The sequence below is a fragment of the Gossypium hirsutum genome, chromosome D05 (assembly GCF_007990345.1).
Source record: "Gossypium hirsutum isolate 1008001.06 chromosome D05, Gossypium_hirsutum_v2.1, whole genome shotgun sequence".
Classification (NCBI taxonomy): domain Eukaryota; kingdom Viridiplantae; phylum Streptophyta; class Magnoliopsida; order Malvales; family Malvaceae; genus Gossypium; species Gossypium hirsutum.
The window spans coordinates 1,059,978-1,087,116 of NC_053441.1; the positions used below are offsets into that span (position 1 = coordinate 1,059,978).

General features: G+C 29.3%; 3 protein-coding genes across 7 annotated transcripts; all 3 read left to right on the forward strand.

Annotated features, from left to right (window-relative positions):
• Positions 1-8,982: 8,982 nt before the first annotated feature.
• On the forward strand, positions 8,983-11,921 carry LOC107907302 (uncharacterized). 2 transcript variants are annotated; one of them, XR_005913528.1, is made up of 3 exons: positions 8,983-9,482; positions 10,334-11,451; positions 11,570-11,921. XR_005913528.1 is itself a non-coding variant. In XM_041093004.1 (3 exons), exons 1-3 carry the CDS (start codon positions 9,033-9,035, stop codon positions 10,336-10,338), a joined length of 360 nt encoding a protein of 119 aa, XP_040948938.1. In that variant the 5' UTR covers positions 9,018-9,032; the 3' UTR covers positions 10,339-10,715. The 2 variants fall into 2 exon arrangements, 1 of the variants encoding a protein (XP_040948938.1); XM_041093004.1 differs by lacking the exon at positions 11,570-11,921 and having other exon boundaries at positions 9,018-9,247; positions 9,343-9,482; positions 10,334-10,715.
• A 3,640-nt stretch (positions 11,922-15,561) lies between these two features.
• On the forward strand, positions 15,562-16,609 carry LOC121217427 (uncharacterized). The gene is made up of 2 exons (XM_041093005.1): positions 15,562-15,914; positions 15,990-16,609. Exons 1-2 carry the CDS (start codon positions 15,645-15,647, stop codon positions 16,527-16,529), a joined length of 810 nt encoding a protein of 269 aa, XP_040948939.1. The 5' UTR covers positions 15,562-15,644; the 3' UTR covers positions 16,530-16,609.
• A 2,888-nt stretch (positions 16,610-19,497) lies between these two features.
• LOC107907303 (cyclin-A2-2) lies at positions 19,498-26,199 on the forward strand. Of its 4 annotated transcripts, none has more exons than XM_016834631.2 (12): positions 19,498-19,711; positions 20,751-21,111; positions 21,367-21,652; positions 22,010-22,137; positions 22,419-22,511; positions 22,666-22,799; positions 23,192-23,267; positions 24,326-24,402; positions 24,486-24,519; positions 24,620-24,769; positions 24,869-25,003; positions 25,859-26,199. In XM_016834631.2, the coding sequence occupies exons 2-12, from the start codon at positions 20,812-20,814 to the stop codon at positions 25,916-25,918; spliced, it is 1,473 nt and encodes a 490-aa protein (XP_016690120.1). In that variant the 5' UTR covers positions 19,498-19,711; positions 20,751-20,811; the 3' UTR covers positions 25,919-26,199. The 4 variants fall into 4 exon arrangements, with proteins under 4 accessions (XP_016690120.1, XP_016690121.1, XP_040948940.1 ...); XM_016834632.2 differs by having other exon boundaries at positions 19,547-19,715; positions 20,744-21,111; XM_041093006.1 differs by having other exon boundaries at positions 19,547-19,715.
• Positions 26,200-27,139: the final 940 nt, after the last annotated feature.

Below are 27,139 nucleotides of genomic sequence, written 5' to 3' on the forward strand. Positions count from 1 at the left end.
TACCAAAAGTAGCTAAGTTTCTATACATGCCATACACAAAACAAAACGTCTAATTATACCGAGTTATTTCTTTGATAGTGTGATCGGCCTCCGACGTTTCCTTCGATCCCCGAGTGGCTAGATAAGTACTATAAGAAGAAGAAAATAAAGAGATTAAGCACTAGGCTTAGTAAGCTTACAAGCAAATAAATCACAACATTCAACATAATGGATAATTATGCATAATATCATCTAACATCATAAATTTCTTTACTTCTCAATTTCTATCTTCTTCTTTATTCCCTTACCTTCTTTCTTACCTGACCTTTCCGTTTTCATAAATATAATCTACTTTTTCTTTGCTGTTAATTCACTGTAATTTAACTCGTACCCTGACCCGTTGAACCACTCGGAATACTAAGGATACTAGGGTCGTTCCTGTCTATCAATATCCTGCCAATGCCATGTCTTTAACATGGACTTACATGAATTATTCCTGTCTCCAATGCCATATATAATATGGACTTACATGGCTCAATCCTGTCTCCAAAGCCATATTTCTAATATGGACTTACATGGCTCATTTCTGTTCTGTCCTGTCAACCCTAATATCCTAACATTCCTAGGGTTCAACCGGAGCTTTCTAACACTTTTCCTCTGTCACTTCACCTTAAATTCGACTTTAAATATTTTCATAACATAAATATATAAATGCTGGAAATTGACAATAATAATGTAAAATAAAAGAATATTGCATTTATTTACTGTAAACTTACCTTGATACAAAATGTGACTAAACTTTACAATTTAGTCCTTTACTTTTTCTTTTCCCCGATCTACTCCCGAATTTCGTTCTTCTTGATCTATAATAGCAAATTTAACTTATTTAATATTCAAATTTATTAAAACAGTCCTTGACCCAAACTTTTGCAAAATTATATTTTTACCCCTAAACTTTCACATATTTGCACTTTTGCCCCAAGGCTCGTAAATTAAACTTCATCCTATTTTCTTATGTTTTATGACATGCTGATCATTTTTCCCTTCTATGGCAATATCAAAATCACACTCTAACATATACTTATGAATATTGGTATTTTTTTTCCAATTTAAGCCCTATCAATTCAAAACTTATATTTTATTTTACAAATCAATCTTTTACTAACTTCTAACTTAAAATTCAATCATTTTAACCTCTAGTTCATCAATTAATTCAACATAACTCATGTCTAACAATCTACTAACTTTCAAAATATCAACATAAATCAAGTAGTATTATCTCTAGGATTCCAAAAACTCAAAAATTATAAGAAAAAGACTTAATTTGACTTACCAATTGAGCTTGGAACCTTAAAACCTTAAATTTCCCTTTTTCTTTTTCTTTCTTTCTTTCTTTCTTTCCTTCCTTCTCTGCCCGTTTTGCTCTCTGTTTCTTTCTCTGTTTCGTCTCTTCTATTCTGTTTCTTTTCTTTCTTTTTTTTCTATTCTTTCTTTTGTTTTATGTATATATATAATATAATATAATATATTAATAATAATATAATATAAAAACATAATCATTACTATAATATAATATTTTTTAACACATAAAAATCTCAGATTTTTATACTTATGCCGCCTCAACTTTGGAGAAAGGCATAATTGCCTATTTGGTCCTTTTAACTTTTCTTTAATCTATAATTAAACTTTTATCCCTATTGCAATTTAATCCTTTTTCATAATTAACTATCGAAACATTAAAATTTCTTAACGAAACTTTAATATTATCCTATTGACACTCCGTAAATATTTATAAAAATATTTACGGCTCAGTTTATAATATCGAGGTCTCGATACCTCGTTTTCGACCCAATTTACCTAATAATTTCTTTTAAATCACAAAATTCACTAATTCAAAAATATTTCTAACTTCTTCATCGAATTTAGTGATCTCAAATCACTGTTCTGACACTACTGAAAATTGGGCTGTTACACCCAAAATTGCACCTGTACGTGAAGTTTTAATGATTTACTTTAAGGAAATCAATTCATTCCAAATCACATAACACCTCAAAGTTAACAACTCCTTCGCAGGACGCCAATTAAATTTTAAAATTAAATAAGTAGTAAATATTATAATAATTACTTAATAATAATTTTTTTAAATTAAAACAAATTAAAATTTAATCGGCATACTGTGAAGGAGTTGTGAACTTTGGCTAGAATATTATAAGCACTCAATGTTTCAAAAAGAAAATTAAAAAAAAAATTCTGTACATTATGAAACTTTCCGAGTACTAGATCCAAAATAGTACACTTTGATTTTTTTGCTAAATAAATTACTAACTTAATGTAGAGAATGTAGCACCAAATAAGGAAATATGACTCTCTAATTCATTAGTATTATGTAGACTCTTCATTTTTTAAGTGTTAATGTCTCATATTCAGTGGTGGAACTCGCGATTATATTCCCGGAAACTTACTTAAAGATTTCAAGAGATCAAATTAAAATTTTCAAAAAAATTTGGGTCTAATATTTTAAGTGATTAGTAAGAATTGCAAAAAAATAAAAAAAAATTTAAAAAATTGGAGGGTTTAATTAAATTTTTTAAATATTGTGAGCTGATTAATGAGAAATTTTAAAAATTTTGGAGGGTGTAATTTAAAATTTTAAAACTATTGGAAACCTCAGAATTTCTAAAAATTTGGGGGATTAACTAAAATTTTCAAAAATTTAAAGGTTACAATGATTTTTTCCCAAAATCTGGGGGGGGCAGAGGCAAATGCAAAGGAGGACAAGCAGGGTCTGGCCCTCCAAAAGTGAAAAACTGCATTTAAGCCCATTTAAAAAATATTATATTATTAAATTTATATATGACAAAATTACATTTTGGTCACGCAAAATGAAAAAAAGTCTGTTTAATCTTTTTTTCAAAATTATAAAATCATAAATTAATACATAATAAAATTATATTTTAACCTCTTAAAAATTTCTAATTCAAATCCCTTTTAGCCGTTGTGCGACTCCTGTACCCAATCTATAGTATTTAGATATTGATATGATAACACGATCTTTTACGAGGTCCGAGTACATCAAAAATTTGAAAAAGAATATATATAACCATGTCTCCGTAAAATATCGCACAACGAAGTTTGGCCTTACTGTTTTCCTGCATTTTGCACATTGCATGACAGAAAACGACACTTGATACAAAGTAAAAATGCATAATCTGTCAAAGGCACAATGTAAATGCAAAGCAAAACCAGCTTCGTGTACGCCCAATTACCGGCAGCTTTACTGTAAGATAACTGAATAAAAATTATTTGACCTTAAATAGTAAATAACAAAAACCTGTCAAATAAAATGAGTAGTCAGGTCAGGTTCTCTTTTTGTTGGGACAAAGTTTGTGAAAGAAAACAACAATTCTTATGCTCAAAGAACCTTTCCCATTCAAAGGGTCCATATACACTACATAATAGGTCCCCCGTCAAGTTGAAAATGTGACACAAAATAAAATATAAAAAATACGAGACGAATATATAAATATGTCAAAATCTATATAAACAAATGATTAACTTGTCAAATATTACAAATTAAGGAGAGGATGGATTACATAATGCCTGAACTTTTGTTCGTGATATTAACTTCAACAATTGTGACTTAGCTGGCAAAAAAATCATATAAATATGAAACATCTTAAACACAATATAACCTATGAAAATATATGAATTGATAAGTCTAGTGTAACATTAGTAAACTATGTTGGCTATATAGGGCCAAAAAAAATAAAAGAGACTTGACTAGCATGTAATGGGGCCAAACCAAAGTTTTTACACAGAGAAGAAAGCAAATGGTTATAATAGTATCTAATCATGGTAACATGTTTTGGGGTGGTACATAATGAAAGAAACTAAAGGAAACTAAGTCCTATGACTTACCCTTACCATAAGCATCAGCATGAAGCAAGGAAAACATTTTGAAATGTAGTTTCTAAGTCTCATTTTATTGAAGTGGGAAAGGCACAAAAAATGCAAATAACGTGATTCAGCAATTTATCAAGTATGGCTTATATAGATGATTCTCTAGAAAGTAAGGCATTGTAGAGCCATAAACTTTCATATCAAAGCATCTTCAGTGCTGTGCAATGTATTGGGATAGTACATTAACATGCAGAAATTTTATCATTCAATTAACCAGTGCACCCTTAAGCTTTGGAAGACCTTCTTCATGCTTGTCGAAGGCTACCTTGCTATTTGGTTATAATTGGGAAAGAAAATAATATATTATTGTTGTCACCAGAAAAGTTTGCTCCTTTTGGTGCTGTTGGCGCCTTCGCCGTATTCAAATGTTGGTTGTAATTTGAATAATCCTAGCAGTTAACTTCTAATTATTTAAATGATTTTGACTTTCTTTGCAATTTTGCATATTTACACACTATTATGCAGACTTATGTTTGGATACAGCTGCTTATGGACCGAATAACTATCTCGATCCAGCCCAGCCCAACTACTATCTGATTTTTTTTCAAGAACTCAACTACTTATTTATTTTGTTTAACCGAGATGTGCTTTTGAGCCTAACTTGAGCCTGGCCCAATCTGAGTTTGAACGACGGGATGGCTTGTGTTGAAGTTTTTTAATAATTTGATTTCAGTGTAACTATTTATATATAGAATTAAGAAATTATGTAAGTTTTTTTTACAACAGAAAAAAGAAAAAAACCTACATACGCATATCACTACCCCTTCCGGAATTCTCGTGCAAGAGCGGTCATAAACTTAAAGGTAGATTAGATCAATACACACTAGCACTAGCTTCCGCTTGAGCTAAATTAGCAAGGTGATCAGGACATTGATTCCCTTTCCGACGGACATCCATCGCCCAGTCCTTTCGTACTAAGACTAAACAATCATTCATTAGAGTTTCCAAAAGATGGTTAACCTTAAAAGGTCGAGATGATATATTCATCACTCAAAGTGTGTCTAGTTCCATAATCAGTTGAATAATCTCCAAATTCTTAGTCAACTGCAAACCTTCCTGAACATCTCGTAACTCTACCTACAAACCATCGATAACACCAATCATCACCTTGAACCCTTGAACCCACACACCTACAACATTCCGCAACAACGTGCCTATAGAAGCTAATCTCGTGCTAGCCCTTACTGCCCCATCACTATACAACAAAAAATAACCTAGCGGAGGAAGCTTCCAAGCAACCCAGTGAGGACCCCGATGGATACGCAAAACTAGGGATAATCACACTCATTCAATATCTCAAGCGAAATTTTGTGCATATGCTGGCACTTGTTGTGGTGAATCCAATATTCCTTGAAAATTTCACTTGTTCTAATGCTTCTGTAAACCCCACAAAATAACTAAAAACATTGTACCCCGTGGAAACAAGAAACTCGACAACTCCTCGAATCGACAATTATGTACCAACCACTATTAGAAAAGAACAGCTAAGAAATCGAATTGCATGTTATCAACTCACAAGGACATCCATACCTCCCTCGCAAAGGGACACTTACGCAAAATATGATATGCAGTTTTCAAAATCGAATCATATTTTACACAGGAGACGTCCTAAGTAATATGCACACGACAACGAAGCTAATTAGAGTTCAAATGATCCAGCAATGTCAACCAAACAAAGAATTATATTCTTTCCCCACCTAACACTCGTTACATTATCTTGAAATGAAATCTCATATGGTAACGAATACACATATGCCACCAAGAACAAACTTGTACATTAAAACTTAAAAAAAAATTATATTGAGAAATTATACAAGTCAATTAGTTACGATGAATTTTAAATTTTAAATTTTTAAATAAATAATTAATTGTGTTGTAATATAGTCTTTTGATTCATATAAGACTTGAGAACTACAAGAATGAAATTTATTGCTTTGAAATAAAGAAAAAGTTATAATATATGGGAATTTGTTGTTTCAAAAAGCTATAAATAAAATGCGTGATTAAAATAAATAAACAGTTGAATGATTTAGAAAATCACATCCTGAAAACACACTGTCAGTAAGGTATCATCAATTTAAACCCATTTCAAATTTCAACGGGGGAAGCTTCCCAAAAGTAAAACGAAATAGCAATGAATTATAGTTTGAAACAAACAAGAGATCTAAACCCATCCAATCACAGCCCAGCATAATCAGCTTTTTTGTTCATTGTTGTACAATATCAAGTGTCAACTTTTCAAGATTCAAAAATTTATGTTAGCGATCCAAAAGGGGGAGCCTTGAATCAGTGGACCCCTTACCCCACAACTATGAACTCATAGGTACAATGGCAGCGCCACTTGGACAACGGTGTCAAAAAGCAACTATAGTATGTACTGGGTTTTTATTTCATTTTGCACATGAATCACAAGAGACAAGCACACTCTCCACTCCTCTACTTAGGGCTACTTTGACATTATTGTTACCATAGAAAAAAGTATTTTTTAAAAATTATATTTTTTAAATATGTGAATTGTTAATTTTAGGTGTTTTAATGTTATTGTAAAATATTATGATTAACAGTTAAAATGTGATATTGAAAACTAAAAAAAATCATATAATAACAATTACTATTAAAATTAATTTAAATGATATTTATGTAATTTAATTTAAGTATATTAGTCGTATATTAGATATAGTAATATTATAGTTGCTATTAATTTGATAATAACTTTTTTTTATTTCTCAAGATATTCACTAGAGCGAGCATTAAATCTAAGTAGTTATGCAATTTAAGAAATTTAATAAAGTTGAAATGATATTTTTACATTTCAAACTCCAAAAATTAAAAGATCTCCGACTTCACCATTTGATTCTAAAAGCAATTTTTCATTTGAAACCTAAATTGTTTAAATTTGCTTTAGCAACTTAACTACTTTTAGCACTCAACAAACAATCCCAAACAAACCATTAATGTATGTTTCAATGCAATGTTTGGGAGACCACGAAACCATTTAATTTTTATGTGTAATTTCATTATATGTTTTGATTTTATTTATTTATTTGTATATAAGGTTTAGAAGTACTCATAACTCTTTCTCAACTCATAAATAGGAGAATAATACGTTTCAACGCACTCAGACCCATTTCTCCTACATTAACAACAAAACTCATGCCAATTGAGGTACCATCCAAATCATTTAAAAAGTAAAAACTAAAAGTTAATTTCCCTAAAGTAGTTATTTTGGGGGCTAAATTATTGATGGATAGGAATTTGGAAGCTATAGAGTTTGAAAAAATAGATTGATTAGGACTGGCACAAGTTGTGGTCATAAAAAGGGTTTTGCTTTAAATAGCCAAAAGAAAAAAAGAGAGGGAGACATAAATGGTTGAAAGCTTCCCTTTGTTTGAAAATGGAAGTAGTTGAGAGTCACTTTGAACTTATTAATTATTCAGTCGCTTTTTTCCAACAAGCACTCATAAATGAACCAACATAAATCAACTCTGTGTTTTCCCTTTGTCTACAGCTTCATGTGTATATTGCTTAATACTTGTTTTTTGTTTTAAATTAATTGATTTTTAAATTTTAGGATTCAAAATTAAATTATTTAAATCTTACTTTTTAAGAATATGGATTCAAAAATTAAATTACTTAAATCTTACTTTTTAAAAATATGGAATTAAATACATTACGAAATCATTATATTAGAAGTTAAATTACATTTTGTTCCCTTTATTTAGAAATGGACAAATTATTTTTTGTATGTTAGATTAAATAGCAAGTTAGTCATTCTGTTAAAAATTTCATTAAAATCTATTGTTAAAAACTAACGTGATTGATAGAATCACAAAATACTTACACGTGCGCCTCATGCTATTGCACAATAAATAGTTTTTTAACAATAAAAATAATACAATTTACTTTGTAAAAGAACATGTGTTCAAATCTTATTTCATGTGTTTATATTTTTTTTAACTAAATTGATATTCAATTGACCCGTGTCTCTAATTCAATCAAAAACTTTTACCACACATAAATGAATGAAATAGCTAGACAATGATATATATATTAATTTAATATATAAAATTTAATTTAATTTTTTCAAATAAAGAAATAAAATATGATTGAAATCCTAATATAAGTACTTGGATGATAGTTGATCTCTTAAATTAATAGGTGGAGCGAGCGGGGACCATGTAATTTCCCTTAAATTATGGTTTATCTCATTTTAAACGCATGCCTGTTGCCACCGCTTGTTAAAATTATTAGTAGTAATAAATCTTTCTTTTTCAGATATGCCTACTCCTCCAAAAAGTGAATAATAAATAAATAAATATAGTATAAGTTTTCATTATTACTGCTGTAATTTTTCTCTTCTTTTGGAAGTCCAAATTATTTGCTCTTTGAAATTAAAATCTCCATCATTGTTGTGTTTAAAGTCAACTGTTTTATTTGGTCTGCTCTTTAGGTTTGTTGCATTAAAATCCCATTAATAAAAAAATGTTATATTTATTAAGTTTATATTTTATAATAAAAATATTTATATTTATTCACTTATTACAATGTAAATTAATTAAATAATATCATTTAAGATTTTAAAAATAAATATAAAAATTTATTTGTAACAATGATATTTGAATCGAACTACTTAAATTAAAAATCTAATAGGGTATAAATTTAAAAAACGGTATTGAACCAGTTGAATCACAAACTGGTATAAATAAATTGAATTAACTAAAAATTTTAATTGAATTGACTTTATTTTTATTTTTATAAATTTTAATGATTTTTAATAGAATTGATTTGAATCAACGAGTAATTATATCCAAACATTTAATAAATTTATTTATAGTTAAATATAAATCCAAGTAAAAAAAACTTACATAAATGTTTTAATACCTACATAAAATAAAATAAAAAATATATCAAAATTTTATATTTAAATAAAAATAAATAATTAATCATGCCAGATTAATTATATCCAAAAAAAATTTTAAATCTAAAATAAATCGATATCAAATCCATCAAATAATCTAGCCTTAGGGGATGTTTGGTTGAAGGTAACCATTACCTTCCAATTACAAGCCTATTCTGCAAGCCCACTTAAACAGATGTTTGGTTCAAGGGAATACCCTATTACGGATGTATTCTATTCCGGGCTTAAGCAAAGATATTTGGGGATTTATATTCCCTTCCCTCTTCACTGTTTACCCATTCGTTGCCATATGAACCCTATTTTATCCTCACAAATTATAACTTCAAAAACACTCAAACGGCAGCCATTTCTTGCTTCCTTCGACTCCGGCATTCCTCCCCTTCATCCAAGGTCAGATAAACATTTTTCCTTCTGCTGTTCCTTTCATTTTCCTGTCTGTCTTTTTTTTTTCTTACCCAAGTTGCGTGCCGAGTGGGGGCATTAAGGTTGCTTGGGACGAGAGAGAATCGAACAACCAATCGGCTTGGGAAAGGGCTGAGTGGGCCCTTGCTGGCTCAGCGTGTGAGAGGGAGGTATGCCGAAACAGTGCAGTACAATAACATCAAATTTCAAGTATGGGATTTAGGTATGCCGATCACTATTTCTTGATCTGGATCTTTAACATGTATAGTAGATTTTTTATAGTACTGTCCTGAAAGTTTGATAATATTTTCTTATCGATTTGATTGTTTGAAGGTAAAGAGATGGCGAAGTTCATAATTTCTTATATCAAAGGCTTGAGATAATGCATGTTATTGTAAATCTCAACTGCATAAAGTAGATTTAATCCGTAACTTACGTGATTCTTTTGCCTCTTGTCGATATCTTTATATATCTGTTCTTGGTATTTCTTCCGTAAAACCATCATAGTAGCAGCTTTAAGCAAATTTACAGCACTGATCACCCTTTATCATCAAAGCTTTACTTTTCCAATACTGGATGAAATACTTTTCTAATTACTTTTATAATTAGGACTTAGGATTTAATTTATTAGCGTTATTCCAGGTTATCTCAATGTCTAGAAGTGATAAAATAAAATAAAAGTTTACATCTATGCTTTCGTGTGTTCATGATAGACGAAAAGATTAATCATCCTATTCAATTTTAGTATATGGTTCATATTTTGTTCCCATATTCAATAAAAGGGTGCTTCTAGTATAGACCAGCCTCTATAGTAACATTCCATTCATTGCATGTAGTTATAAGTAAGAACTTCAAAGTGATTTATGTTTGTGTTCTATGCATCTTTCAACAATAGAAACTAGTTTTAAAGTAAATCTATCCACTCATTGAACAAATAATCTTTTAAGTGGTAGAATGCTGAGTCATTTGTTTATGCACATCGAGTCATTCATCATTAAAGTAAGGGATCTGTGAACCTATTTGATCATCCTCTGTAACTCCTAAAAGAAATTAATTTATTGGTTATCATTGTAGGTTGAAGGTAGCAACAAGAAGGGGAAAAATATCACTTAATGGTGTGCTAAGGTAACAATACCCTCCCAATGTCTTTATTATAAGTTGGTTATGTGTTCAACTTTGGAAAGATGAAACTTGTTAATGGAAAAGGAGGCTGCCAAGGTAAAGAGCAGCACACCCTCGTAGGCTGCCAAATGCCAAGAGTCAACAACAACAACAAAAATGAACAAGGAAAAGGGACAAAAACCAATATCTCCACTGGAATGATGATACCATTACTCTTTTCTAATAATACGGGAAAGACAATATATACATGTTAAACTACATTTACAATTCGGATTTGATCTTTTTATTTTAAACAAGAACATTTTGGTTATATTTAAATTTCGATATGTTTTTATTTTTGATATGTTTCATTTAAAATTATTTTAATCTTTTAATATATTATTAAACTATTTTTATTTTCGATATCTTTAATTTATGTTATATTTAATTTTGGTCTTCAAACAATGTTTTATATTACTTATATTGTTTGATTAAAAATTATAACTACTTATATTGTTTGATTAAAAATTGTAATTAACACTATAAAAATTATCTCAACAAACGAAACAGAAAAAATAAATAAAGTAAAATGCTACAAACAAATCATGTTATGGTAAGAATGTAATGTATATGGAGTTTTAGATTTTATTTAAATAAAAATAATAATTGAATATTTTAAAATACATAATTTTTAATATATTTAACACACTATATACTTATAATCGAATTGAGTTAATACAAAATAAAAGAAATTAAGACCTTATTTTCTTTTCTCATAAAAATTATTAAATTGATATTAATCAAATGCGTATTTTTTTAAAAATAATTATTAAACGTCAGTCATCAATTAATTAAATTCACAAAAACACATTCTTTTATTTTCTTTCTTTTTTAGGTGATTGATACAGAAATGAATTTCAAGATTTTTTACTTGCAAAGATAGTTGTAATTTCTACTTTGTGCTTTGTAAAGATTTTTAATCTGTATTGTTCATTTTTCTTTGATAGTGTGTTATTGTTTCCTCTTCTTCTTTGGCTTGTTTGATTGCTTCCTCCACCCACAGTTGAGCGTCTTGTATTCACTGAATCATTGTAAGTTCTTTGGCAATTAAATTCTTTGATTTTATTTTACTGTTATTGAAATTAGTATTGGAGAAATGTGACCCTTTTACTACTATTTGAAGATATGTAACACTTTAATATCTTGCAGTAATGGCTCGTTTGCCTTTAATAGTACAATGTGTGAGGCGTAAAAGAATTGATCTTGCATTGACAATATGGTTGGAAATGTGTACAGTTGCGAGTTGGTTCTTAGTTACATTGGGTGTCATCCATAGCCTACATACTTATAGAGTAAGGATTAGATCATATATTTTAGATTTTTATGCAAAACGAGATTATGTAAAAAGACTTGTATATGCTAGTGACGAGACTTGTATTTGTAACAACCCTATACCTGGTCTAATCATACAGACCCGATATAAGACTATTACATTTAGTGTCAAAACGATTATAGCTAGATATTGTTCAATTAAAACATTTATACATAGTATTTTAACTTACCAACCATATTTGCAAACATACGTATAGTTTCATTAACTCATTTCATATATATACCAAAATATTTCAAGCACCTCAAAATAGATAGAAGTTCAAGAGTTTATATTTTAGTTCATAATACATGGGAACATAATTGACTGCCTATGTACATGTCATTTTAATTCAAAATATGGTAACTACTTTTGAAGCTCTTGAAGATGTGATGAGATGAGAGATCTTCTAATCTGACTTTACCTCTTAGAGTCAAACTGTACCTACGCATTAAAATTAAACGCGTTAAGCCGGTGAAAGCTTAGTAAGCACTACAAGAATAAACAGATAAATAAATCTAAATAAAATATTTCAAACTCAGTTTGTTATTACATATTTACATACATATAAACTTCATAAAACTTACCTTAACACATTAATGATTCGCTTTTGTCCACAAATCATAATCTTAGCCCAAAGTAGATTTTATAGAACACACCGGATATACGAAACAAATACAGAGGTGCATTATTATGCACTAATGAACAGAGAGCACTAAAGTATCATACAGAGAGCACAGATGTGCTAAACAAAGAGCACTAACGTGCTAAATATCAAAAAGCACCAACGTGCTAATAATCAGAGAGCGCGCTAAAGTTCCTTAATGACATGCCACTAATATCCTAGTAGTTCTAAATTCCATCTACTTGGACATTAAAACTGAATCTCATTCATTTAAATACTTTATAGAATTATTTCGAAAAAAGATTTCTCATTTCTCCATCATTACAATTTAGTGCACAATTCACAATTCACAATTATCACATCATTTTCACATATATATATACTTTTGTCAGAATATTTACTTAATGTTTAAACAATATACCATCTTATATTTTCCATCTATAATTTCTTTACAAATTTCATAGTTCCATAATCTTTTATTTTACTTTATTCTATTTTATTTCTAAATAATTCTATACTATAATATAGGCATTTAAATAAAATAATTTAAAAAATAATAATCTTGTAGTACTTACAACAAAAAGGTTGAGATGATGTATTCCTTCACTCCTTAGCCTTCTCTTTTCCTTTTTCTTCAATTAGGTCCTCTCCTTTCTTTTCTTTCTCTTCAATTTCATATAAAACATATAACATTTATATATTAGAAAAAAAACAATCAAATGACTTTCCTATATTATTCAATAAAAATAAACATATATGATATAATCATTTCATAATTTCTTACCTTAGCTCATATTTCAATTTAATTCATAACTAAAATTATTTCGATTTCTATCACAATCTATACCTTATTTTTACTTAAATTCTACTTATAACTTAACTTAACTCTCAAATTTTCACTAATAAACCCTAATTTCAAAATTCTTACAATTTAATCCTCATTACATTAAACTTATAACTTATTTCACAATTTAATCCTTTTCCCAATCCTAGTTTGAATTTCCATCAATTCAATCTCTAATTCATCCACTAATTCAATATAAACTACATAAAAAAATCTACTAACTTTCAAAATTTCAGCATATACCTAATAGTATTTTGTTTTAGAATCATAAAAACTCAAAAATTTCAAGAAAATGACTTAATTTGACTTACCAATTTGAAATTGAACCTTAAAAACCCTAAATTTCTTTCTTTACTTTTTCTTTCTTTCTTTCTCCCCTGTTTCTCCTCTGTTTCGATTTTGTTCTTTATTCTTTCTATTCTTTCTTTTGTTTTATATATATAATAATATAATATTATATTATATTATATAATAAAATAACATACTTATTAATTAAGTAAATATAATATAATATATATTTTAAATTAAAAAACATCTTAGATTTTTCAATGTTAAACCGCCTAAATTTATAACAATGGTATATTTCCCTATTTAGTTCTTTTTACTTTCTTTAATTTATAATTAAACTTTCACACTTATTTCAATCTAATCCCTTTTTCCTAATTACTTCGAATTAAATCAAATTCACCTAGTCAAAACATAATTAGACACACAACTAACTTTATAAATATTTATGAATCCTATTTATCGAAACGGAGTCCCGGAAATGCATTTTTTTATTTAATCCATTTAAATAAATTTTACCATATAATCAATAAATTTTTATTATCAAAATTTTCATGCAACCTTCCTATCATAATATAGACCATACCACAATATTAAAATAAATTTTCTTTCTAGCTCGGATTTGTGGTTACGAAACCACTATTCCGACTTACTGAAAATGGGTCATTACAGTATTGAACAAGTTAGGATGAATAGAATTACTTTTTTTTTAACTATGTGAGATGTTACAAACTTCAGGGGAATTGAAGTCGTCAAGGAACATGCTTGTTGACGAGCAAGTGGCAATGTTTTTACATATCATTTCTCATCACCTTAAAAATCGAGTTATCAAGCATCACTTTAATAGGTCTGAGGAAACTGTTAGCAGATCATTTCACAATGTTTTAAATGCTGTCATAAGCTTACAAGATGTGTTATTTAAAAAGGCAAAGCCAATTACAGCTAATTCTACAGACCCAATGTGGAAATGGTTCAAGGTATTAGAGTGAGTTCTATATATAACTTGTACATAATTTAGTTGATTTAGATTTAAATATAGTATCCTAACTCAAGGTTTTATACATGTGATGTAGAATTGCTTAGGTGCTTTAGATGGAACCCACATCAAGATTAGGGTTCCAACAGTTGATAAACATAGATATTGAGCTCGAAAAAGTGACATAGCAACAAATATGTTAGGTGTTTGTACACCTGATATATATTTTGTTTATGTTCTTCCTGGTTGGGAAGGTTCTGTTGCTGATAGACAGGTTCTTCGAAATGCCATTAGTAGGAAACATGGACTAAAAGTTCCTCATGGTAAAGTGCAAAATTAGAGGATTTTGAATTAATTTTTAAGATTATACTTTTTTGGGAATTTAACCATGACAAATAGTTTTTTTATAGGTTGTTATTATCTAGTTGATGCTAGATACACGAATTGTGAGGGATTTCTTGCACCTTTTAGAGGACAAATATATCATTTGAATGAGTGGCGTCAGGGTTACCAACCAAGTACTCCGGAATAATTTTTCAATTTGAAACATGCTTCATCACGTAATGTTATTGAAAGATGCTTTGGGTTATTAAAGCTTAATGGGGAATACTTAGGAGTCCATCATTCTATGCTGTGAGGGTGCACAATAGAATCATTATTGCATGTTGTTTGCTCCATAATTTTATTCGAACCTATATGAGTCTTGATCTTGTTGAAGCGGAGAAGGAGAAGGATTACCTAGTAACGTGATAGATGACGATGAACCAAATATCGTAAATATTCATCCATCGGATGCATGAGCTACTTAGAGGATGGAACTAGCCAACCAAATGTTTAATGAATGGCAAACATCTAAAAATTAGTTAGGTTAAGGGTAAAAATAGTAAACGTTAATTTGTTTATGTTATTTCATGTATCTAGTTTATGAAACTTTGGTGGTGTTTGAATTGTTTTTTGTATTGTACTAGACTTGTTAAATTATAATTTATTTTCTTTTGATTCATCATGTGTTATAATTTTATAAAGTGTTGACATTTTGATTCATAATATTGAACTTAATTTTAATTTGTTTTTTTTCTTAAGATAGTTATGTCAAGTTTTTCACAATTAAGTGTTTCTTCCCAAAATTCTCAAGGAACCAAAAGAAAATGGGTTCTAAAAGAAGATGCTGCGTTGGTTGCCTGTATGGTCGACTTACACAATGTTGGAACCTTCAACACTAATACGGGATTCAAAGCCAGTTATTTAAATGAGTTGGAAAAAATGTTAGAAAAAGTTTTACCCAATGCCATGTTGAAGGCTAAACCTAATCTTGAATCGAGGGTTAGGACATTGAAAAGGGATTGGTCAATCGTTTATGACATGCTTAGTGGAAAAAATAATAGCGATTTTGGTTGGGATGAGCATAGGCAGCTTGTTGTTGCTGAAGATGCGGTGTGGAACTCATATATAAATGTAAGAATTATTTCAAGTCTTTATTATCTTATTTTAACCAAACTTATATCTAATATGAATTCTTCATTTTTATAGAGTCATAAAAAAGCCGGTCAACTCAAACATCGTAGTTTCCCTTATTATGACCAACTTACTGCCATCTACTCAAAAGATCGAAACACTGGGAAAGATGCTAAAACAACCGCTAATATTATTGAAGAAATAGATGTTGAGGGTGTAGCTACTACAAATATTCATGAAGAGAGAAACGATTTCTATGGATGCGAAGCTGATGTTTCTTTGGATGACATGGATCTTTCAGCTACACAACCGCAACCAGCTAGAAACCAATGTGATTTTACATTTTCAAATAAGAAAAAAAAGATTTCTGATGCAAGTGATCATATTTCTTCTACTTCATTTCATGATGCTGCCACTTTATTGGCGAAAAACATACAGACTGTTGGCGTTGAAATTAGTAGGAGTATTGCCTCCGAAGTGCTAATTCAACAAAAGACAGAAATGACCATTCAAGAAAGAGCTCTAACATTATATCCAACATTATGTGAAGTTGAAGGTTTAACTGAGGATGAGCTCTACCGCGCATTGAGCAAAATCCCAGATCATCAAACCTAAATGCTCATTTTCTTTAGTTTATCTTCTTCTGTGCGATTGGAATGGGTCAGAAGATTTCTTGCCGACCATTAAAAATCATGGTTGTATTGATAATATTTTGGTAACTTTTTGTGTTTGTAATATTTTGATGGTATAATGACATGATAAAATGTCATTACAATGTTGTAATATTTTATAACATATGGATTATGACATATATACTAATGAAATAATGTAAGTTTTTGTTAATATATGAATATTATGTTTGGATGTGAAATATAATTCTCAAGTTATTTATTACTTCTAATATTTTGTTTTTTATTGTAGAATAATTAAATTATTTGTTTCACTGATGATATTTTAGCACATTAAATATGTATTGCAGTTTAAAAATAGTAAAGTAGATTATATATTATTTTTATAGTATTAAATATTATGATTTTTTAATTCATATAATAATAATTATATTAAGAATTTTATTAAATTATATTTAATAATAATTTTGTTAAAATATAGTTAAATTATTTATAATTTTTATTAAATTATTTTTAATAATAATTTTATTAAAATTTATTAACAATAACAATAATCATTTACGTAAAAAATTCTGCTAAGGGGATTTATAGTCATTTTAATTTTTTTCCTTATGCTATTATAATATCATTCTATTCAACTAAACACAAAAATATTATTATTCTATTAGAATTTTATTCAATTATTTAAGTTGGGAAAAAAAGTACCCGCAAAGAAGAGGCAAAAGCATCTAGCACTGAAATGATTTTGATTTTGACATTGGTAAGAATCACCGTTTTTTCAGAGTTCCTTTTTATCAAATCAACAAATCAAAGGAAGCAAGAACACGGGTATTTTATTTTTGATTTTGAATTTAAGCAAGCTTTTCCCTCGTTTCTCAGATCCCAAACTTCAAAGTCACGTAAAATCTACAGTACACGAGTAAATCTAGATTTTACTTTAGTAAAAGAGTTTAATTAGTCTTTAACCTTTTTTTATTGAGATGTTACAATCTTTAACCTTAAACTTACGTTACTTTTTCTTCTTATTATTTTCTGCTCAACATTTGATATTTGATTGTACGCAACCAAAAAAACCTTCAAACATTAGTCGAAATATCTGTTGATCTTTCATAATTTATAGCAATAAATTAATTTATTTACTACAAAATAGTTATATTTTCAACTATTAAAATATAACGACACTTAGAGGTGCAGCTAAGGGGTTGGTAGGGCTCATCCCCTAAAATAATTTTTTTATTTAGGTCTTTTAAATTTTTTTAAAAATTTAAATTAGTAAATATAATATTATATTTTGCTCTCTTAAAATAATAAAAAATTAATTTAATCCTTTAAAATTTATAAATATATAAGTTATTAAAATGACGAAATTATATTTTTACTATAGTAAAAATTAAAATGTAATTTTGAACCCCTAAAAGAAAATTCTAGCTTCGCCCTGACGGTACCTTTTATATTATTGCTACAAATTTATTTTAACATATCTATACATGTTTTATATATAGTTGCAAGTGTTGAGTGGAATAGTAATACACCTTTTAAGAGAAAATGTATGTTTGAATATTAGAGATTATGTTATTGAAAAGGACAATTTCAAATCCTGAACATGAACTATAAAATAGACATGAAAAAAAATTGAATGAGATAATTGTATTAATCTAATCCAATATGTAATGGTAATACACCTTTTAAGAGAAAATGTATGTTTGAATATTAGAGATTATGTTATTGAAAAGGACAATTTCAAATCCTGAACATGAACTATAAAATAGACATGAAAAAAAATTGAATGAGATAATTGTATTAATCTAATCCAATATGTAATTACTTAAAAAAGAAAATGCCTTTTAAAAAAATTGACTTAAAACCTTGAATATGAACTATAAAATAGACCTGAAGAATAAAAAAAATTGAATGAGATAATTCTATTAATCGGATCCAATATGTAATTACTTAAAAAAGAAAATGCCTTTTAAAAAAATTGAATTGAAACATTGAATATGAACTATAAAATAGGCTGAAGAATGTAAAAATTGAATGAGTTAATTGTATTAATCATATCCGATATGTAATTACTTAAAAAAGAAGATGCCTTTTAAAAAAATTGAATTGAAACCTTGAATATGAACTAGAACTATAAAATAGACATGAATAATAAAAAAATTGAATGAGTTAATTGTATTAATCGGATCCGATATGTAATTACTTAAAAAGAAAATGCCTTTTAAAAGTTGGCTTGAAACCTTGAACATAAACTATAAAACAGACATGAAGAATAAAAAAAATTGAATGAGTTAATTGTATTAATCAAATCCGATATGTAATTACTTAAAAAGAAAATGTCTTTTAAAAAAATTGACTTAAAAACTTTAAAAATAACTTTAAAATAAATATGAAGAATAAAAAATTAGTTAATTGTATTAATTAGATCCAATATGGAAATTTCTAAAAAAAAAAAAGCTTTTAGAAAAAATTACTGTATTAATATGTAAGAGAATACAATATTTCATTAGATTTCCTTATTGATTAAAATACCATTTTCTTTACATCAATTGGAATTTGAGAACTAAGAATCTGTTTAATTTTTTTTTCTAAATTTAAAAAGAACATAAAAAAGGACTATAAAGATTTGAAATCTTCACTTACCAAAGCTTTAAAATTATTTAGCACAATTTTATGCTTTTTAAAATTATTTTTGTAGCAAAATTAAAAAAAATCCATTGATTTTTAATTTTATTTTTGAAATTGCATGGCGGAGGAAATACAAATCAGATTTCATAATTTACTACTGTACAAAGACAGGCAACCAAAAAATAATTACCTAAAAAGAAAAATTACACATGGGTCAAAACTCAAAAGAATCAAAAAGTCAAAAAATAATGCGTGGAAGATGGAAGAAAGGAGTGGAAATAACAAAAGAAATTTAAAGAAGTTTAAACTGTAGCAGTGTCCCGCTCAAGCTCCTACGCTCTCCTCTCTCCTTTTATATCAAGCACACTCTGTGAAAACAACAGCTCACTCACGTATCGCTTTTCCCTTTTCTCTGAGATAATACGAAAAAAGGAAATACAAATAAAAGCATACAAACAAAGTGAGAATTTTTTTTTAAAGTTCCTCTCTCGACCTATCCGAACCTCTTCGTTTTCGATCTCGGAGTTCGTCGAAGCACAAGTAAGTAAGCTCGTCTCTGTATCTTCGAATACGAGTTTCGTTTTTTTTTTCATTTTTAATATTGAATTGTAGTCGAATTTCAATTTGCATTACGTGTTTTGTCATGAATATTTAGTTTTTCTTTTTGCTTGGTTTTGCTTGGACATGAGTTGCTGATTTTTTGAAGAAAAGATATGATAAAATGTACTTGTTTAAGAATTAGGTTTTTGAGTTTCTGGTTTCTTTATTACCATAAAGAAAATGAAGAAAATGCATGAATCCTCTGTTTTGCTACCTTAAAACAAAAATCAGCTATGGAATTTTTCTAATTCATGTATTGAGAAAATATGATTGTTCAAATGGCACCGTCATTTTGAACTTTGAATTGCACAATGATTCATTCTTTTATCAGGATGTTATTGCAAAAGATTCGTAGCTTAAATCTTATCTTGATTTGGATTTTTAAAGGTCTCAAATTCAAATCTGTGAAAATAGAAAATAGCGATTTCTTAAGACGCTTTAGGTCTTCATTTATACAAATCGGTACCGGAGAAAGAGCAAAACTGCAACACACACAGTAACATTATGTTGCAACTCCTCTTTAAATCCTCCAGGAAAAAAAATCTCTAGTCTCAAAAACAAGTAGCAACTTTATGCATGAAGCTAAGGTTTTTTGGATCGATAAGTTTTATGAAAATGGAAAATGGCGGCCTCTCATGAATCATAGGTTTATAGGAATATCGGTGACGGAAAGAGAGCCAAAACTGCAAAATACCAACAGTAAATCATGTTGCGGCGCCAATTTAAATCCTTGAGAAATTCATATTTCTACTGTCCGTAAGAAGTGCTTTATGTATTATATAAGGGTTTTGGGGTCGATATATTATATATATATTTTGTACCGGAGAAAAAATTAGAAATATAAACATGGCTTATTCAAAAAAAGGAATATAAATATAGACTAATTGAAGTCATAGTTTTTGCTTTTTAAAAAAAAAAGTTATTTTCTAATGTGCTCATTCTTCTCACTATTTGACAACAATTTGGTGTTAGAATGCAGGTTCAATGACAAACTTTTCAATTTGAAAATCATACATCGCTCTGGGAAAAGGCAAGCAAGTATGAATAAAGAAAATGAACCTACCGAAGAAGTTGAAGAGCCTACAGGAAGAATTACGCGAGCAAGGTATAAAGCCTTGCGGGCGGCTGGAGGAATATGCTCCTCCTCAAAACCATCTTTCAAACAGGAACAGAAACGTGTTCTTCGATTGAACTCCAAAAGAGCAGCATCAGATGAGAACAAGGCTTCTGTGCCTGCTACTGTTGGCCTTCAGCCTAAAAGAAGGGCAGTGCTTAAAAATGTAACCAATGTCGGCGATGACACTTTGTACATGGACTGCACAAATGCAACTAAAAATCGGGTGAGAAAATCAAATTTCTTCCTTTTTTTGTTGTCATGGAGTTCAGTCAGAAAATTTTCAGTGTACAAAATATTATATGCTCGATTAATATACATATTAAACAACTGAGAAGATTAAGTCCATCACTTCATCCTGATAACGGCCACAAGTGGAGGAATGATTTTTTCTTCTATTTATTCTCCTAGCAACAAAATACTCTTTGCTTACTACGTGCAATCCAAACTAAGAGTGCCTGTTGATATTGCTGGTTGACAGATCACCAAGCAGACCATTACAGACCATAATGAGAAGAACACAGAAATGTTTGAGGATATTGCCATGGAAATCCCATCAGCTGAAGAGGATGTGAAAGCTAAATTAGCTGATTCCTTATCGAAAATAAGGATGGTGGAAACGCAAGAAATCACTTTACCAGTAATACCGGAGGAAAGAGAATTACTGGAATCTAAGTGTTGTGCAAAAGAACGTGCTACTGCAGATGCAATGCCTCCAAAACATATTTCCGCAATGGATGTTGAAGAGCAAAGCCATCAGAAAATAGGTTTGTGCTCTATTTAAAATTCTCCATGTAATGGCATACCTCTATTTGAAAATAAAACCATCGGGTATCTAAGAAATGTCTTACCTCCGTTTTGGAAGAATAAGGTGTCAACACTGCTCTAAGGTTAACAGGCAATAAGAAAAACTATTCTGTTTTTGGATCAAAATGTTCATTCATGTTAACGGACGGAACCCTTTTGTGAAAATTGGGCATTTTTATGAGTTTCATGATAAATACTAAACTGGCTAATATGAGACTGGTATTAGTAGAGTGGATAACCTCATTGTATGTATGGCTGTGTAGAAGTCACGTTGGCAGTTAGCCCCTAAAAATGTTGCCTTTGATTGGATAATGCAGATCAAAACGAGGCTTGCAAGAAACTAGGAGCCTCGAAAGATGTCGTGGATATTGATTCCAACCTAAAAGATCCTCAAGCATGTGGCTTGTATGCCCCAGACATATACAATAACATGCGTGTTACTGAGGTTGGTGGTGCAATTTTCATTCACTTAATGCCAAATGTGATTGCCATACTTTCTGGTAATAGCACTCTAGTTTCATGGTGAACACTATTCTATCTTATTATTCAGTAAATTTTATTTGAAGCTGCTGCCTTTTTTCATTATTAAAATATTACTAATCTATCTTATTTTGGAAAACACTTGTACATCTGTTTTTACAAAGAAGGAATGTCGCTTAGCTCGCAAAGTTTTGCTCTACCAGCAAAATAGTTGATGCTTATTTCTTGAGATTGTACTCTCTGCAGCTTAACCAAAGACCCTCAACAAATTATATGGAACAGTTGCAGCGGGATATTACCCCAAGCATGCGAGGAATTTTGGTTGACTGGTTAGTTGAGGTAAGTCAATATGGCTGCATCTCCCCTTCTTGAACGCTGGATAAGATGTGCTTGAGTGTATAAAGAGTTGGTTTTTTTCCCACTATTGTTAGGATGAGCTAAATTTTGGTCTAGTTGAAGTGCTTGCTATTTATTGTTTTTCATACGGTTTCAGGTTTCTGAAGAATATAAGTTAGTCCCAGACACGCTTTACCTCACCGTGAGCCTCATTGATCGTTTTCTTTCTCACAATTTTATAGAAAAACAAAGGCTCCAGCTACTTGGCGTTGCTTGCATGCTAATTGCCTCGTAAGTTCTTTAGTTTGCTTCTGCTCCTAGTACATAATGGAATAAGTTTCACAAAAATTCAAATATCATTAGTACAATTCTTATCAGCAAAGAACTACGTTTTATAAATCTGTTCTGACGATAGTAACTGTTGATCATGATGATGTCAACAACATTAATGAATCTGGTCTCTCTCGTGTGTACTCAATTCTATCTTGGATATGCATGCGTGAGAAAGGGAGATTTTATTTTTCTCTTTGGATCTCTGGTAGGTTGAAAAGTTACATATCTGTTGAGGTTCATACACGCACCCAACACTTGAATGAGTTTGCTAACATTTGCATCATTGGTTATTATTATCTCTCGGAGTCTTTCTTTAGGGATTCTGACTGCTTTTCTTTTATGGTTTGAAGAAAGTATGAAGAGATTTGTGCACCAAGAGTGGAAGAATTTTGCTTCATCACTGATAATACCTACACAAGAGAAGAGGTATAATCTTCTTTAGTTGCTTAATCTTGCAAATAGCAGTCATTGACTTGTGCTTTGCCATCATTTTCTGCTTCTTAGACCACATGCTTAATGTAAAGAGTAAAGTAAAAATGTGAGTGAGTGAATTCTGTATTGATTGACATAAGTTGGGATATACATCTAGGGAGTAATCAGAGTCCTCAACAACTAATAGGATAAAAAAAAATCAAATGTTAAAACAAAAGATAGAATCAGAAAATTAGATTTAAAAATAAATGAGATAAAAACAAAAATTCAAAATTTAAAGACATTTTGAAAATGTCAATCCTCGTTATTCTAGACTTCTAGACTTCCCTTGACTCCCATCAAATCAACCTTCTTAAGACCTCCTTCAGAGCTTTAGTCATTATACTGCACATTAACAAATAGTTAACACTTTCATTTTAGTCGATGCTGGAAAATTCTCATCTTGGTATTCTGAGCGCATCTCAACAGTTCTGTAACTTTTGGGCACTCTTTCTTTCAAATAGAAGGTAGCATGATGGATCTAAGTTCGCCAAAAGGACATTGTATTTTGTGGAAGGACATAACTAAATAACAATTACTCTGGCATTAAAATCTTACTGCAAAACTAAACAACTTGCAGAGGATTTTTTTGTTTGTTAGGAAACCACAAGTATTCCCAAAGGAACTTGCCTTGTGGAAAAGCTAACCACTGGTGAGGTCTATTCCTCATGTAAGTTTAACTCTATAAGGCCTCCTTGTAAATTATGCCCAACTCTCAACACATTTCTTAGTCTCAATAACACTTTTATTCATTCATGTAATTAAAAATAAAAGCCGCTCTGGTCTATGGTTTAGATTGAGTCATTTTACGAGGAATTCCCTAAAATTCTAAAAACGGTTCCTTACATGCTGTATATTTGTTACATTCTATGTATTTGGTGGTATTCCGACATCTCATTCAGACATGAATATGGGAATATATATTACCCTCCATATATGAAATACCTCTGCCGAAAATATATCCATATCCGAGTAACATGGCTGCAAGGTTCCTGATTCTAATTGCATGATAGGTGCTGAAAATGGAGAGCAAAGTTCTAAACTTCTTGTATTTTCAGTTGTCAGTTCCAACCACAAAAACATTTCTCAGGTAACTAACACCATCTTCTAACTCTACTTTGAATACCACCAAATAATTAAGTAAACCATAAGCCTAATTTTTTGTTTTTCCAGGAGATTCATTCAAGCAGCACAAGCAAGTTACAAGGTATTATATCTGGGAAATCAGTATCTACATTTCTCTATAAAACTTGAAAAAAGTAATATGAGAAAAACCTGATTTATGTTTCCATCAACTTGATGTACAGGTTCCTTGTTTAGAACTAGAGTTCTTAGCCAAGTATTTAGCAGAGTTGACTCTTCTTGAGTACAGCTTCTTAAAGTTCTTACCTTCAAACATCGCTGCATCTGCTGTTTTCCTTGCCAGATGGACTCTCAATCAATCAGACCATCCATGGGTATGCAATAGTTGATCCCTCATTAAGTTATCTTTTTCATCTTTACATGATTATAGAGTTTCTGAAGGAGACATTTTCTGTCTTTTTTTCTTTAAGCAGAACCCAACCCTGGAGCATTACACTAGTTATAAAGCATCAGAGCTGAAAAATACGGTTCTTGCATTGGAAGATCTGCAGCTCAACACTAATGGTTGCTCCCTGAATGCTATACGCGAGAAGTATAGGCAACAGAAGGTAAAATTTTATGCATGCAACTTGGTTTGTATCCAAGATTAGACCTGTGGTGGATTGGGCCGGGCTGGGGGCTGGCTCAATTTTAAAATTTATAATTTAAAAAAAATATTTTTATTTTAAATTTAATTATAAAATATATGAATATGAATATAAAATAATATATTTTTTAGGGGAGGCATCCACTTATATATGTGTAAAATTTACTATTAATATTTTAATAATCCAACCGTTCAATTTATCAATATAATTGTACTTGTCATGTATTTAAAATTTTGAATCGATCCTATATCTCTATCATATTGATCTAAAACAGCTGATATATTAATATTTATTGAACGATTGAAAGTTATTTATGTAAAAAAAATAGTTAGAAAATTTTAATTTACATCAAATTGACATATAAATGAAATATAAAATATAACGGTTGGATCATTAAAATATTAATTGTATAAAGGGATACGAAAGGGTCTAAAATTACTTTAATTTTATACTGATGTAAGTGAACCGTTTTCTTATTTTAAACATTTTATTGTTTTTAAAATAATGATATGGATTATTTAAGTGGATTGAATTATAAGTTTAAGTTTTATGAACAAGTTTATCTAAGATAAATATACTTATTTTTTTCTTTCAATTTTCATATATTTTGAAGAGTTTATATTCCTATCCATGTGTGGATGTATGAGCTACAAATCTTGTACATGGTTACTTTAAGAAAATGAAAAAACGAATAACATAATTTCTGTATTCACATGATATTATTTGGAAGCCAAAATTTTATTCAATGATACATGCATGTATTATTTTGACCATCATTCTAATAAATTTGGTTTTTCTTTCTTTCTATCATGACAGTTCAAATGTGTAGCAATGATGACTTCCCCGGAAAGTGTTGGATCAGTCTTTTTAAGATGAAGAAGAAAGCTGATTTAATGTTCTAAACCATTCCCCCTCTTGGAGAATGAATCTGATCCAAATATTTAAAAATATTACTTTTTTTTTTTAAGTTGTCCGTTTTGTTGTAACATTTTGTCTGTCAAGTTCTGGTGCTTCCAGACCTACTGTAACCTTGTAACATTCTACACCATCGATCTTTATTTTCTTTTGTCTTTTAGAGCTTTCTTTCTTCGATCGGACTAGTCCAAGGGCAATGGAAAATTGGAATTAAATTTGAATAGCAGTATTTGTTTCTAATATTATTAAATCTCATAAATTTTAAAAAGAAAGCACTATAAAAATTCGATTTGTTTAGTAAATAAATATTATACTATAAGTTTGTCTGTATGCGAATTTTTTTAGCTATGTTTGCATACGATTATACAATAGTTTTAATATATGTCTTATATTTGTATTTAAAGTTTTCAGCAACTTTTCTTTCTTTCATCTTAAAGAAATTAAAAAAAAAACATAAATTTTAATTCAATGTGTAATTTTATACATAAATTTTGATTTTATATAATTTTATATATGATATTTAAATTTGATTTAATTTTTATAAATAACTATTACCATTATTAATAAAATATTATTTTATGTTTATATGTTACATATACAATATTTATTTAATATAAAAATAAATTGATATATTCATTTTTTATATACATACAAAATAAAAATTTAATATGCACATTTGCATGAGAGTATATTAAAAACAAATAATGCAACTATAATAAAAACATTTAACACCGTTATTACCCCAAATCTCTTATTTAAAACACACCATTGTGATAATTTTTATTACATCATTTATAATTTTATAATAATATCAGAAGTAAAAAAATAATTTATTCTAAAAAAGAAATTCCTTAAATACACTCACTAAATCTGAAAAGTCAAAAAAGTGTTTTCCATGTTGTCCAAGTGTTGGCATCTCTTTAAAAAAAAAACTTAAAAGAAAATAAAACAAAATGATTTTCGCAAGTGTCCAAAACTGGAGACACAAGCCCTAGGGTTCAAGATTGCAGGAAGAGGTTTCAAGACATTAAAAGAAAGTTGCATTCAAACAGTAAAGGTTCAAGCCATTTAAAAAGAAGAATCTTGAATTCAAAATCCAAATGTTTCTTAAATCAGTTATAAATAAAATAAAGGCAGAAAATAAAATCTTCTATCTACTCTTTTTATGGCAAAAAACGTGTG

Coding starts and splice junctions, on each gene's coding strand:
- LOC121217427 (XM_041093005.1), top strand. CDS start 15,645: ATGGTCGACTTACACAATGTTGGAACCTTCAACACTAATACGGGATTC. Junction 15,915..15,989: donor TGTGGAACTCATATATAAAT/GTAAGAATTATT, acceptor TCATTTTTATAG/AGTCATAAAAAAGCCGGTCA.
- LOC107907303 (XM_016834631.2), top strand. CDS start 20,812: ATGAATAAAGAAAATGAACCTACCGAAGAAGTTGAAGAGCCTACAGGA. Junction 24,520..24,619: donor CAGCACAAGCAAGTTACAAG/GTATTATATCTG, acceptor CTTGATGTACAG/GTTCCTTGTTTAGAACTAGA. Junction 25,004..25,858: donor AGAAGTATAGGCAACAGAAG/GTAAAATTTTAT, acceptor CTATCATGACAG/TTCAAATGTGTAGCAATGAT.
- LOC107907302 (XM_041093004.1), top strand. CDS start 9,033: ATGTTTGGTTCAAGGGAATACCCTATTACGGATGTATTCTATTCCGGG. Junction 9,248..9,342: donor ATTCCTCCCCTTCATCCAAG/GTCAGATAAACA, acceptor GGGGGCATTAAG/GTTGCTTGGGACGAGAGAGA.